Raw genomic sequence first — 15,273 nt, 5'->3', positions numbered from 1 at the left:
ATAAAGGGAAACTTGACATGGAAGAGCACTTTCTTTTCTTGTGATCGTGTGGGCCACATCACCTCCTTTTAAAGTAAGCGCTGCTGCATTTTTAAAGAGCAGCTCCTGCAACCCTGCTAGTCATAAAAGATTCTATGCTTCATAAAAGCTCAGCTACACTAGCTTCCAATAGCAAGGAAAGGCAACTATACCGCAGGAAAGAAAGCAGTCATATTATAGGGATGTGCGCACTCTTTGCTTACATCACACGCACGTGTAAGCATTGCATCCACATTAATGTTCACTGCGCTTCTTGCTGTCCTTTTTCACTTTTTTGCTCTTTCCATGTTGCTTTGAAAATTCCTCCTGAAAGGAAACAAAACATTCTATTCAGCACAAGCAAATTGTTTCTATAGACAAAAATAACGTAAGCATTAAAATCCTTGCATTGCCTTCATGTTAACATGTCTCGTGCTTCGTTCGCCTTTGGGCAGAGCCAAGTACCTACATTCATAGTATTGATTTTCACCAGACCACTCTCGCATGCTTGTTTCATTCACAACTTCTACAAGTAGAAGGCTGACAACACATAATCCATTCAAAGAAATCAAACCGGAATTAAATTCTAAAAGGAAAACCTCTGAAATGTAATTTGTTAAACACTCATTTTAACTAAGAACGTCTCTAAAAATGCGCTCACTAGGAATTCAAATTCCACTCACAGTGACTGGGTCATACAATTGTCTTGGGCACCAATGAAAAAGTGGCTCACAGTTGCAAATGGTTATTAATTCCTTTTGAATAATACCCCAGGAGGAGTTTTGTGATAAAATGTGATGCAAATTGTGCATTTTAAAGAATATTTATTCAGCAACACTGGTCAAAACTACTAGCCGCATAGTGAAGTAACTCGTCAAACTGGCACACATTGGCCAAAAAAGTTGGCCACTTTGATCAAAAAAATTGCCCAACACCAGCATTTTGTGTTTTTGGGTCGGCCATGGGCTAATTGGCCCTATGGGCCATTCTAAGCCTGGTGGTGAGTTAAAAATAAACCCAGTCGAAACAGTCGAGAGCGGGTGTTTTGTTCACGGAGATACTCTAGCGTTGCAGGATATGTCTAGTCACACAGCCGTTTACAACAGTTTTTGGAGTCTCACAGCCAGCTAGAAAGATCTAAACGAACGGTACAGAAGGACTGCAAACAATTGTACAAAAGAGGCACTCCAGTGTCTGATCTTGCAGTGGTTTGGTAGAAATGAACAACTTTACTTAACGCTTACAATTTTGTTTTTGCTGCCTAGCTTGTGAAGAAGCACTCTGTAATGATCCGAGGTTGTTCATGACAAGCATTCTTTGCAGGACAAAAGTATATATTTCATCAAAGACCCCTAAAGCAACGGCAGTCTACTAAATCTGGGACACATCGTTTAAACAAGAAAAGAGTGTGGTGTCTTTAAACAAGAAGAGTGTGGTGTCACCCTTGCTGGATTTTCCCACCTGTATCATTTACAGTGCTTTTCCAGGGTCACCTGCTGGGATTAAAACCCTTGCGGTTCCCTACCCAGCACCCATTCCTCATAGCAGAAGACAGTCCCATACTCCCCTAACAGTAGCCACCCCAACTCAGGTCGTCCGATATCTTTCCATGGTTGCTCAAGAAAAACCCAGAATGGAACAGAAAACTAAAATCACTGCCACAGGGAGGGGGGGACTGGGGACATAATGGGTCAATCGGCAGAGGTTTTGTGTTCCCAGGGTAGACAGCTGAACCCATTCTGCATGTCCATAAGAGGAGAAACTGTACCCCGCCTCCCCCACACCCCTAATAACAAAGTAAGAAACAGGCATTACAGCTTCTCTCTCTCCAAAGGAGCTGGTAATATTACAGCTGACCTGAGGAAAACAGGAAAAGGCCCTAAGCAGCTTCAGTGGGAGGGAGCCTTCCAGAAGTAGGCAGGGATAAAGGGCTGCAGGCAGGATGAGGGAGGGCAGACTAGCAAGAACTAAGATGGTCATCCCACCTCTTATAGCCTCTGCTACACTGAGACCCACCCCCAAGCAGGCAGAGGAAGGAGGTACGACCAGCCAATCCGAACACAGCCCTCCCCTTAGTCACAACTACAGGCTGCTATTCGGAAAGCCAGCCAAGGGAAGGGGATACGACGATAGGGGTTACGACTATTAAAAGAGTCAGTCCCTATGCGTTTGGAGCAGCAGGAGGAAAGTGTGGGAAGAGAGCAGGAGAACAAGTGAGCTGGAGTGGGTCCGCGAGCAGGAGACGGGAATGGCAGTGAAAGAAGAACACGTTACTCTCTTACCTGGTAAAGTTCTTTCGATGGGATGGTCTGACGACGTGTTCCATATCTAGGACAGTAATCACCACAGCTGTGCTGCTTCGGAAAATATTTCGGCGTCTGCGTCCTGCATCGATGATGTCGATACGCTGTCCTCGAGGGCCTCCGTCGAGCCGACGTCACCGGATGTTACAAGTAGGACGCACAACGCCGTAGCCTCAGTTGTAGTTTTTTTCCCCAGAACGTGTGGCACCAATCTACTGCCAGTAGGACCACAGAAAGCCTTGCGGAAACATAATCTGCAATCGCATAAGAAATTATGTAGCAGGGAAGGCAGGGAGGGAGCGATATGGAATAAGTCGTCGGACCATCCCATCGAAAGAACATTACCAGGTAAGAGAGTAACTTGTTCTTCGAGGGGATTGGGTCCTCCGATGTATTCCATATCTATGACAGACTCCCAAAGCAGTACCAACGTAAGGAGGTGGGAACATTTTTTAGAATATACAAATTTAGAATGCCCAATCAAATTGCAGAGTAAAGGACCGCCTTGCCAACGGCCAGATGCTGCCCATGGATAGAATCTAGGGAGTAGTGACGTACAAAAGTATGGACCGAAGCCCAAGTGGCTGCATCACAGATGTTACGCATCAGAACACCCCTCTGCAGGGCAGTAGATGCAGCCATACCCCTAGTCGAATGGGCCCGTAAGCCTACTCGAGGGGCCTTACCCGCCAGACGGTAACATTCAGAAATTGCCAAGATAACCCATCTAGACCAAGTCTGCTTAGTCACAGCTTGTCCCAAACTCCTTCCAGCGTAACCAATAAAGAGTTGATCGTCCACTCTGACCCGGGACATGCGTGAAATGCAGAAACTTAAAGCTCTCCTAGGATCTAACCTATGGAGCCTCTCCTCGTCCTTACCAGGATGCGGAGGAGGATAAAATGCCGGAAGAAAAACCTTCTGGCTCAAATGAAATTCCAACACCACCTTTGGAAGAAAGGAAGGACGAACTCTAAGGGCAACCCTGTCCTTATGAAACACAGTGAAGGGTGGCTTAATTGAAAGTGCCTGTAACTCACTCACTCTGCGAGTGGAAGTGACCGCAACTAAAAATACAGTTTTAAGGGTTAACAGTCTCAAAGGACAAGAATGTAAAGGCTCAAAAGGAGCACCCATTAGAAACTTGAGAACAAGGTTCAAATCCTAACCGGGCACCTGGAAAGGTGACGGAGGGAAAACATTAGTGAGCCCTTTCAGAAACTAAAAATTAAAGGAATTTTAAAATAAGAACACTCCTCAGACGAGCGCTTAAATATGGACAGCGCCGCCAGGTAACCTTTAATGGTACCCACTTGCAAGCCCCTGTGGGCTAAAGAAAGCAAAAAAGACAGAACTACAGGAATGTCGCATGAAAAAGGATCCACATTCTGAACCCTGCACCAGTCGCAGAACTTTCTCCAACGGCAACATTAAAGGGACTTTGGTGCCAGCTGTCTGGCCGAAAGCAACACCTCCATCACGTTTTTAGGGAGGTCTGAATCCTTATACTTCAACCTTTCAAAAGCCAAGCGTGAAGGTTGAGGGATCTGACCTCTGGATGGAGAACCTGACCCCCTCCCCTGAGAGCTGATCGTCTCGGTAGGGAAGACGACGTGGAGGGCAGATGGACAAGTCGAGAAGGTCCGGGTACCACGTCCTCCTGGCCCATGCCGGAGCAATGAGGATCATCCGGGAAGTGAACCTCCGTAATCTCTGCAGCACTTGCGGGATGACGGGGACTGGAGGAAACGCGTACAGCAGTGGGAATGACCACTCCACCACAAACGCGTCTCCTAAGGCTCCTCTTGGAGGAAATTCCAGCGAGCAGAACCTTTCGCACTTCCGGTTCACACTGGAGGCAAAGAGATCTACTTGAGGGGTCCCTCAAAGGGTGAAGATCTCCAGGAGAATCTCCTGAGCCAACTCCCACTCGTGAGAGATCGCGCTCTGCCTGCTCAGAGCGTCCGCCGTCTCATTTTCATCTCCAGCCAGATGAACTGCCAAGATCGAAATTTCCCGCTTGATTGCCCAGAACCAGAGCTGCATCGCCTCCCTGCATAAAGGAAGTGACCCTGCCCCCCCCTTTTGTTGAGGTAGTGCATGGCCACTGTGTTGTCCGTCAGAATCGGGACATTCATTCCTCGCACAGTCGGCAGAAAAGCCTTCAGGGCGGCCCTCAGCTCCAACAGATTGATATGGAGTCTGGACTCCGACGGAGACCAACGACCGCTGACTGTCAGCTCGTTGGCATGAGCTCCCCATCCCGTGAGGGATGCGTCCATCACTATAGTCACCTCCGGCCAGGGTAGCCAAAACTGAGCCCCCTTCATCAGATTGCCTTCGACGGCCCACCACAGAAGGTCCTGGGCGACCGAGGGCGGCACCTGAACGGGGTCCGACATCCTGCTGGAGGACTGCGACCACTGGACCTTGAGCGCCCATTGCAAAGATCTCATCCGCAACCTGGCCTCTGGCACCAGAAGAATGCAGGATGCCATGAGGCCGAGCAATCTCAAGAATTCTAACGCAGGGAGACTCTGGGCATGTTGAAACATGTGCACCATCTGCTGAATGTGATGAGCCCTCCCCTGGGGAGGAAAACATTGCCTCAGGGACGTGTCGAGCACTGCTCTGATGTACTGGAGCCTCTGAGTTGGTGTCAACTGGGACTTCTTTAAGTTGAGGGAGAAGCCCAGCTTGTGAAGGGAGTGGCAGGTGATGGACAGATGATCCAGGACTTCCTCGGGAGAGCGCGCCCTGATCAACCAATCGTCCAGGTAAGGGTAGTATGAATCCCCCCTTTCCTGAGATACGCTGCCACCACTACCATGAGCTTGTTGAAGACCCTCGGGGCAGAGGTCAATCCGAACGGCAGGACCCGAAACTGAAAGTGCGAGTCGCCAACCGCGAACCTCAGATAATTCTTGTGCTTGGGATGGATCGGCACATGAAAATAAGCATCCTTGAGGTCGAGAGACACCAACCAGTCCTGAAGTCGAAGGGCCTGGAGGACTTGAGAAAGAGTAACCATCTTGAACTTGTCCTTCCTGAGGAGTTTGTTCAAACCGTGCAAGTCCATGATGGGTCTCAATCCCCCGTCTTTCTTCGAAATAAAAAAATAAGGGGAATACCATCCCTTGTTCCTCTCCACCACAGGCACCAGTCTATGGTGCCTTTCTCCAGCAGGGATTGAATATCCTACGCAAGGAGCGGATCCGGACTCTTCAAAGAGAGATTCCCTGGTGGATTGTTGTGAGGCCTCTGCCGGAAAGGAAGACAGTAGCCGTGGGCTATGATCTCCAGCACGCCACTCTACAAGATGCTGCGCCAGTCTTCCCCCAACCGGCGAAGCATGGGCCTCATGACTGAGCTGAAGCAGCTGCGGCAGTGCCTGAGGGCAAAGAGGCAACTGCGCGCGCGGCCTTGGCACCTCGAGTACCTTGTTTTACACCTCTGGCACTCCTACGGTTGCCCCTTTGACTAGCAGCTCCTCTCGATTTACTAAAGGACGAGTAATATCGAAAGGAACCTCCCCTCCATTGCTGTCCCTTAGGATGAAAAGGCGGAGGTTGGCGGACTGCAGCGCCCAATGACTTCGCTGCAGCTTTTGAGGTCTGCAACTTCTCAAGACTCTCGTCAGCCTTGCTGCCAAAAAGATGTTAACGGTCAAAAGGCATGTTGAGGAGCCGTGCCTGCACATCAGGAGCAAAACCCGACTTCCGCAACCACGCAAACCTGCGCATTACGGTGCTTGCCGCCATGGACCGGCTGACGCAATCAACCATTTCCATCCCCGACTGAACGGATTCACACATGGCGTCCTTGCCATCCTGCATGATAGCAAGGAAACCCTCCCGTTCCTCCCCTTCGGGGATATGATCAGCCGCTAAGGAAATGCAGTTCCACAGAGTGTGCGTGAAACGAGACAAGGCACAAACGGAGTTGGCAGCCTGAAGCGCCATACCCCCAGAAGAAAACACCTTCTTCACCCAGCCGTCAAAACGTTTGTCGTTCCTATCAGGAGGGATGGTACGACACGACGCGTGCTTTGCGGGGGCCGTAGCCGCCTGCACCACCAAACTCTCCGGAGTGGGGTGCGTGGTCAAGTAGCAGGGGTCACCACTGGCTGGGCAATATTTCTTCGGCAAGGACTTGCTCACTGCCGGGAGACTCTCCGGAGAAGTCCAAGCCGCAGCCACCCTTCTCTGCAGGGCCATATGGAATGGCAGCACCGGGTCAGTTGGAGGACCTTGGTCCAAGATATCAGTCAGGTCATCCTGCTGAAAATCCCCAGGTGGAGCAGACCAACCCAGGTACTCTGTGACCCTTGACATGAGGCGCCGGTATGAGGATTCGGCATGCGTGCCAGGCTCCCGTCTACCAAACTCCACCTCCGGAGAGGTGTCAAGACCACTGGCGTGGTGCAGCGACTGACGTAGGTCCTCAAGTTGACTGTGACCAGAAACAATGTCATAAGGAACCAATGCAGGAACCTCACCTTCCTCAGACCCCTCATCCGTCTCAGAAATATAATCCATAGGCTGGAAAGAGGGTACAAGAAAAAAGGCACAAAGACAGGTTTAGCCTTGGTCAGCGCCTTTCTGGTGGTGCCACCGTGCCACAGGGTACCTCCGCCAAGGCCGCCTCGAAAGGCGTCGACGGAATCTGCATCGACATCGAGCGCGGCGTCGACAGCTTCGCCGGCGTCGACACAGGCCTCGAGGGCGGAGCCCCGAGCGTGTCTCTCGACAGACCCGGGCACCGATGGCATCGTCGACTTCCTCAGAGGCGGGGCCTTGAGAGAGTTCGTCGACGACCTCGGCACTGCCGGCGTGGATGTCTTCCTCGAAGACTTCACAGAATCTCACGGTCTCGATTGCGTCGAGGACCGGGACCTGGAACCGGCATGCCTAGAGCGACCATCCTTGTCCGACCTGGACCTCGAAGGCGCCCGGTGGTCGCGACGACTGCACGAGGCCGAAGGCGGACGAGCGGTGTCTCTAGAATGGCCACGACCGGCGTCCTCAGACGGCGCGGCTGGACCGAAGCCCTGCGATAGAAAAATCGCCAATATCTCCTTTCGGAAGGAATCCCATTCCTTAGGAGTAGAATGCTTGGTAGGTCAAGCAACCCGCCGACGGGCGGAGTCCTCGGAAGAGGACGGGGAAGGCGACCTGTGACGGCGCTTCCTGGAGTGCCTCGACGAGGCAGAGGAATGGCGGGACCGACTCCCAGACCGAGAACCCCCGGACTCACGACGACGATGCAGAGAGTCGCCCCTCAAATTGTCCATCGAAAGACCAGTGGAACGCAACTTTCGGGGCTTAGCCACCTTACCGACCGACAGCTTCTTCTTACGCTCCCGCAAGGCCTTCGATGTGAGCGATTAGCAGTCGACACAGTCGTCCGTATCATGGTCCTCCCCGAAGCACCAGAGGCAAGCATTGTGCGTATCCGTCAGCGACATCTTGGACCCGCACACCCGACACTTCTTAAACCCGGACCGCGGGGTGGAAGAAGCCGAAGACATCATACCGATTTAGCAATGAAGAAACAGGTTTGAAGAACAGGATTCAGTAGAATCGAGGTGTGCTGAGATCTCCGAAGCGAGCACGTTCACAGAAAAAACAGAACTGAGGCTAGGGGCATTGTGTGTCCTACTTATAACATCCGGTGATGTCGGCTCGACGTAGGCCCTCGAGGACAGCGAAGATTTTCCGAAGCAGCACAGCTGTGGTGATTACTGTCATAGATATGGAACATGTCGTCGGACCATCCCATCGAGCTGAAACTTAATAAAGATGTTTCCTGTTCCCACACTGGTGTCAGTGTCATCTTTGTCCAGCGAGTTTCCCAGCGTGCGGACAGAGGGATTGCATAGGCCAAGGGCCAACGAGTTTACAAGGAGCAGAGAGGAAGATTTTGTGGGGCTGAGGGCCCGGTACAGAGCGTTGGAGGGGCCAGGGTCCCATTTAGTCTGCAAAGTGGAGATAAAGGGATTGCTGCTAGTGACTGAGTCTTGAGGAAATGCTCTGTGGCTCCAGAAGGAGAAGGTTTGCGACTGTTGTGCCAGGGCTGGGTGCCAAATAAGAGCCCAGAGAGGTGTTCAAAGGACAGTATCCAGCGAGACAGGGGTATGCCAGGTCCAGTAGTGTCTGGAATCTTCAGCAGCAGTTACACTTCAAAATTGAAATCTGGCAGTATGTGTTTTTGAATAGCGCCAATGTGCCTGAGTGCATTCTGGGACTTGGAGTCCGTTTGACAGTCAGTGTCTGCACTTACCGGCCGTCTTGGTGGAGTAGGAGGTCGTAGGACCAAACGTGGCAGAGATTGCGGTTTGTCCTTCATGTGCTTACCGACATAGCTTGTAGAGCTGTCTGCTGGTGGGGGCATTGCATCCAGTGCTGGAGAGTTGATATGGTGAGAAGCGGCGGTCCGCCTCAGTGAGCCACGGATCTCTTGGCAATAGGTATTCGTTAGTTCTGCGCTGAGAGCTCTGTACGCTCCGAAGCCAAGTGTGTAATAATGATGTTATGGAACGTCAGGGATCTGGGCGCAACGGCCGTATGGATAACTAAACATGCCCACGTCTGCTGTGTTCTTTCTTCAGATTTTTTGGGCATGGCAGTATTGCACAATGCATGCACAGTTTGTGTGGTGTCTGACGATGGAATCCGTATCAAGCTGAAGAGTAAAAAAGTGGTTTTGACTCAGCCCAAGGGGGCTGTGTTCCCCAAAGGTACTGTGAGCGATGCTTCTGCATTTTACCGGCAGTTGGAAGTGCTGGCATTGTGGGGTCTGAGTTGCCTTACACAAGAAGATGTGTATTTTTTTTGTTTGTGCTGATTTGCCTCATAGAAGATTTTTTTGGGTTTTTCTTTCTTTTTTGGGAGTTAAACTGTCATGTGAGGCCTTTTAGATTTTGGCATGTGAGGTGGGTGTGGTTGTGTTTTGGTTGGCGTAGCCTCCGTTTGGAAGGATTTAGTATGCACGGTTTTCGTTTTGAATAGATTAATGTGCACTTTATTTAGCAGTGTTCAAGGTTTTCTTTACAGGTTGGACTCTGATGTAAAAAGTGTAAATAGGAGATGAACTTCCCAAGAGTTAGCGTGCACAGAATTTAGCTATGTATTAACATTTTTTCTTTACAGGTTGGACTTGAGAAGTTGAATTTCAGGTGCATAATTGCAATGTCATTTATAGGATTAAGAGAAATGTACCATCATGTATTTGGTGAACTGCGGAAAGTGTTTTAGGTGTTTTAAATTATGTGCGCTGCATTGTTTGGTGCAAATGTCATGATGAGGTGTGTGAGTGCTCAGGTTCCTTCATTGGGGTGGTCAAAGTTGTTGAAGGTGGTCTTTCTGCAAAGGCGTTCTTTAGCTGTCGGCACCCGGAGTGCTTCATCAGTGGGTGTCGGTTGACCGGATTACTTGGAGTACCCTGCTGTGTTGGCAAAGGTTCACATTCTATGGTGGGCAGCCATTGGGTTGCAAGTGGAATGGTTAATGTGGGATTTGGAGCCTGAATTGTGTTTGCGTGGCGCAAGATCAGCTCTCCTGTGTGTGGAGTGGATAGTATGCTGATTGGATGTGCTTAACTGCCCAGTGGTTTTGTGCTTGACCAGGTTGTTGGGATAGGTGTTGGTTGTGATGAGAGGAAAATAGTTGTGGACACTGTTGGAGTAAGATGTGGGAGTCTCTCTCCTACTCAGTAGAAAAGGAGAGGGGTTTTGCTTAGGGGACTGGTAGTTTTCCTGTTGTTGGGTCCCTCTTTTACTTGGTAGAAAAAGAGAGGGGCACTGTTTGGCATTTGGGTTTTGGTTGCGTTTGTCATGCAAGCTCATAGATGAAGTTGATGGATCTACATACGTTGTTCTGCGTGTTAATGTATGTCTGTTGCTTCTTGGGTGTGTCTTGTGTTGTTTAAGGGGGAAGATATGTTATGTCGTGGCTTTCCCTGCACCTTGTCCTGTATGCATGGAACGCTGTGAGTGACTGACATGGAATGCTGTGTGTGAGGATGTTGTGTTCTGAATGGTTCTGTGAATGTCAGTTGATAAGATGGGTTGACAGAGGATGCCGTTTGGATGTCTATCCCTAGTTAATCACGTGATGTGGCCTAAATGTATTCCTGTACCCTGTACCTGGAACTTAGTAAATAGGTTTCCTGTTCCCACACAGGTGTCAGTGTCATCTTTGGCCAGGAACCCAAATTAGCAGGATACTATATCCCTAGAGGTGGTTAGAGGAGAGGTATTGAAGGAAGATGGCAGAAAGGTGAACATGGAAGGTGGGGGGGGAGTAAGAGTCAGTAATAGGAGGTTTGTTGGAGGAGCTGGTAAGATCTTGGCAGGAGTTGCTGCAGGAGGTTGGTACTTTAAAGGAGAAAAATTGAAGGTTCTTTGGAGAGGTCGGAGGGTGCAAGGAGTGACTACAAGAGTCGTTGGTGGAGGTTAGGAACATCAAGAAGGAGATTGGGAAGTAGGAGGAGACACAACAAGAGGTAGAGGAAAGGCATTGGGGAAACAGCAAAAGGTGGAAGGTGGGGACATTAAGAGCTGAAGAGCAGAAGAGGTATCTGTAGAGAAGGTGGGAATCAAGGAGGCGGCTGTGAAGAGGAAGGAGGTTGTGGTGTGGTTGTTGGAGGCAATTGCAAGAGTATGAAGTGCAGGTAGAGAATCAGAAGTTCATAGATGTATTTGGAGAGGAAACTGGGACACATCAGTTTGGACTGGAGGTGGTTGAAATTATTTTGAAGGGAGGAAGGAAGTTAGCACCGACACCATTCAGAATGGTGCCGGTGCTACCATCAAAGTCTGCGAGCGGTTAGACCTGACGGACGGAAAGGGCCCGCAAACTTGTACTCTGCCGGTCTGGTAACAATGGTGCCAGTAAGCTTACCAGCACCGTTGTTACAGGATCGGCAGAGTTGTAATGAGACCCAATGTCACATATGCATGTTTGTAAGGTACCACTTGGCCTGAGGAGCCAAAAGTAGTTCCTGGTAGCTGTTGGTTTCAAGGTAACAGGCTCTCCCAGGGTAGAGGCAGAAGCGGAATAGCTCCCAGAAATGTTCAACCTTGCACTGATGTTGTTATATTACTCTGATTAACAGTTAAAATAATAAAGTTGCCAAAACACCACAATAGAATCAAACTGGAATCAGCAACATGTGCAAGGGCTCAGAAATAAGTACTGGGACTAAGCCCTGGCAAGCCTCCCCTTCCCCCCAAATTAAGCACTGGCCATAAACTGAAACAAGGTAGGTACCCCACAGATCTATGCAGAGTAGGGAAGGATTATATCAGATGATTTGAGACCTACCGAAGAAAGCCCACACGTAGGTGAACATTCTAGTGTGGCTAGAACTGGGTGGAGAGCCTGCAGCTCAAGTTGCTTCACCCCACACAGAGTCCCAACTGGAGCCCTACTGGATGGTTTCTTTTGTTTTGCCACTCATTATAAAGGATGTTTTCTGTTTTTAACAAAAACCCTGGAATACACTTTCCGTGTTTTGCCTTTCTGCTTTCTCCAGTGGCCGCTACGACAAGTCTTACACTCCCAGCCTAAAATATTATATACACTAAAAACAAGTCTCCTTATTGGAAATATTCTGCACTCTGTATTTGTTGATATTCACATTAATCAATTCTTAATAAACCGTTTTTTCCAATGAAATGTTCATCATCACTATATACGTTTATCAGAAAAACATTTTGAAAATATTATAATAAAAAAAATTAAGAATTCACCAATATTTAGACATCTTCTCTTAGTTTTTAGCAAGCATGTATAGATGTGTCCAGCTAAATTCTTCTTCAGTGCTACATTTTGTAACTTTATTTTTTATTTTTATTAGACGCACCTTATGTAATCACTACATCAAAACAACATGCTGTAACTGTCCTTTTTAGGGTGTACAAACAATCAACAACATATACAAAATATTTTCTGAGTCAAAGATGCTTTCAATGAAGAGAGATTTGAGTTTTGGCTATCTCTACCATTAATATCAAACCTTCTTCTGGACCTTAAAACTTTCTGGAAGTGCCACATGAATGGCTGAACTGTTGAGGTGTGTAAATGCTTCTTACTCTACCAGTCACGGCTGTTTAGGCCAAAAATTGGACAAGAGTTATTTATGTCGTACATATGATTTTTGTGGCCTGCAAAAGGTTGCAAATGGCTTTACAAAAAGCCATCTCACCATGTTGCTATGCACTTAGGCTCGAAGCTTGAATGTATGCATTGTGTTAACTCCCGTGACATCTCTGCCCAGGCTTCCAACGGTAATTTGGGTGGGTGGGTATGGGGAACTCATTCTTAGTTTCACAATCAATCAAGTCCATATCTGAATGCTCAGTGCAACGAGTATGGGGGTTTCATCTAATTTTGACTCATCCATAGTGCCTCCTTTAACATGTAGAGTGCAACTGATTGTCCCAGATGTCGTGTCTCAAACATCCTCTCCTCCACAAGCCATTGGGCTATACACTGCAACTGAGAGACCATGTAGTATAGTTCAAAGTCCGGGACCAGGTGTGTGCCCTTGATGCCGGGTTTGCGTAGAATTCTCAGTGCTATACTATCTCCTCTTTTCGCACATAATAGTTTGCTCCGTTTTGTATTTAGGATTTTAAAAACTCGCTGGTATGTTGCAAGGTATATTAACGAAATAGTAGAGGAAGCGTGGCAGTATCAGCTTTTAATGTTTGGCTACCTTCCCCATTAATATGGGGGGGGTGGTAATTTGTTCCAGACGTCTACTGACTGGCTGTGCATGTTTTTGCCATGTAAGTATCCTTTGGTTTGTGACTGATATCAATTACCATTCCCGCTGCCTTATATCTCGGTATTACCGAGATATTACAGGCAGCGAGAATGCCGGTAATTCGCCATTCCATCAAGTCCCCTAGGACTCCATGGGGGGAATTACCTGAATTACCAGCACTGGTATTACGACTTCTTGGTTGAAGGTAAATCAGTGACCCCACTTTTAATGTCATTTTTTCTGCACTGGAAAATGTATAATGACCCCCATTGTCTGCCTGTAAGGACGCTAAATGTCAGTCTTGCCCTAGAAATATTCCAACTTACCTGTACTTGTCTCTGAGCAGGGAAGCCAAAGGCTCCATCGCTAGCACGAGCAATATGGAAGACAGGGGCCATACCTGCCTGGTTCCTTGTTTAATCTTCTAGGCTTATATTTCAACTTCTGTTTTGACTCTTGAAGAGGGATTTATGTACAACAGCTTAATCCAGGGTAATATAGTGTGACAGGGGCTGCATGCAGGTTCCGTCAGAAGAGGGAGGGAGCCCACAAGAGGTGCCGGTGAGTGGTAGGCAGGCCCCCTCCATCCCCATGCTTACCTGGTATATGTATGCATTTGCTTTATAAGTTGCCTTCGCCAAAGCGCTGTACATACAGAGTTTAAAAGGTACAAACAATAGATGCATGAACAAATGGCAACCAAAAGCAGGGGACATTAGCACATAGTGAAGAGGAGATGGCTTATGAGGAAAGATATAATAAGAAGGGATAGAATATGTAGTGGTAAAGTGTTCCAGAGCTTGGGGGCAAGAAGAACAAAAAACAGAAATGAGACGGAGCACAAGGGGGCTTAGGGATAAACTGGAAAGCGAGCTAAGAGGACGGTGGGATGACCATAGAGACCAAGGAGCATAGATAACCCAGAGCAAACCCATGGTACACATTTAAAAGGGATACACAGGAAACAGTATTGAAGACGAGCTTCCAAGGATAACCAACGAAGAGAAAAAAGTGCAGGGGAGATGGAAAAACAAGAAGAAATACAGCGAAGGGTACTGACAGCAGAGTTAAAAATAGAGCGCAGTGGGGACAAATGAGAAGAGGGAAGACGAAGAATAACACAAGAACAGTAGTCAAGACGGTTCTATGTCATATCTTCGACAGTCATTTTTACGAAAGTATTTTGCCGAAAAAAGTAATCAAAATTTTTATTTATTTTGGTGGGGGATTCCCCCTAACCGCTCTTCCCCACCTATTTTTAACTGTTCCCAACCCCCCCAACCCCTTAACTGCGCGCACCCCACCCTCCCCACCCCCCAACATTTCAATGAGGTTTTTTTGGCAAAGTGTTTTTGTAAAAACACCCTCCGAAAAAACAAATATTGATGAAACAACGTCGTACCACCAAGACAGAGAAAACAAGGGTAGTGATCAACATTTTAGTAGCATAGAGGGTGAGGAAAGAGCAAGATTTTCTTTTTTTGTTGAATCTGTTTTTATTGAAATGTTTGCAACAATAAACCAACTACCACTTATACTTAGTGGTCACATCCCAAAACCTTATCCCACCTTCCCTCCCCCCTCAAACCGTGATACAAGGTGCATTAGTAAGCAGATATAATATACAGTTACAAACGTGGAAGAAGCAGAGCAGTATAACATATTGAGACAAGAAAAGTGGCGTATATATGACACTGGGATATCAGTTGTTTCATGAGGTAATTGAATTCTCTACATTACGGTAGTCTCAAAATTATCCATGGGGAAGTCTGGTATATTTTCTCTCAGGCCAAAGACTAGTCCACTACCCTTTACTATTCCTGGAACAGAGGGGGGGCTCCAATTCAAGGAGATGATCGAAAGGTGCCCCTTTAGTCAGCTGGTCTCGTACCATGTGGGAGGTTGGATGAGTAGGACGTTCCACGTCTTTCACAAATCTTAAGCATATTAACCCATTCTCTCACCGTAGGTGATGAGATTCTCATCCATACTTTAGCGATTAGGGCCCTAGCGACGACAGAGGCCATAGCCAGTAGCTTTCTAACAGTCTTGGAGAGAACATTGAACCAAGGCAGTAGCCAGGCTACTGGAGAATCACACGGGCATCCAGGCACCCTCTTGTCCATGGTGCCTGAGACCCCTTCCCAGAAGGACTGCAAATGGGCACAGCTCCAGACCA

At 48.1% G+C, this 15,273-nt stretch overlaps 1 protein-coding gene across 7 annotated transcripts in view; it reads right to left on the bottom strand.

Annotated features, from left to right (window-relative positions):
• Positions 1-15,273, bottom strand: part of IMPACT (impact RWD domain protein) — a 624,075-nt gene that overhangs the window by 19,523 nt on the left and 589,279 nt on the right. For 5 of the 7 annotated variants that reach the window (XM_069620926.1, XM_069620928.1, XM_069620924.1 and 2 more), the window contains one exon: positions 243-345. In XM_069620926.1, coding sequence (XP_069477027.1) covers positions 274-345 — 72 coding nt within the window. In that variant the 3' untranslated portion in view covers positions 243-273. The remainder of the gene's footprint in view (positions 1-242; positions 346-15,273) is intronic. The other 2 variants (XM_069620927.1, XM_069620925.1) reach the window with 1 other exon arrangement.

Source organism: Ambystoma mexicanum, chromosome 5q (assembly GCF_040938575.1).
Source record: "Ambystoma mexicanum isolate Mex_15411 chromosome 5q, UKY_AmexF1_1, whole genome shotgun sequence".
In the NCBI taxonomy this organism is placed as follows: domain Eukaryota; kingdom Metazoa; phylum Chordata; class Amphibia; order Caudata; family Ambystomatidae; genus Ambystoma; species Ambystoma mexicanum.
This window is presented reverse-complemented; position numbering and strand designations above follow the sequence as displayed.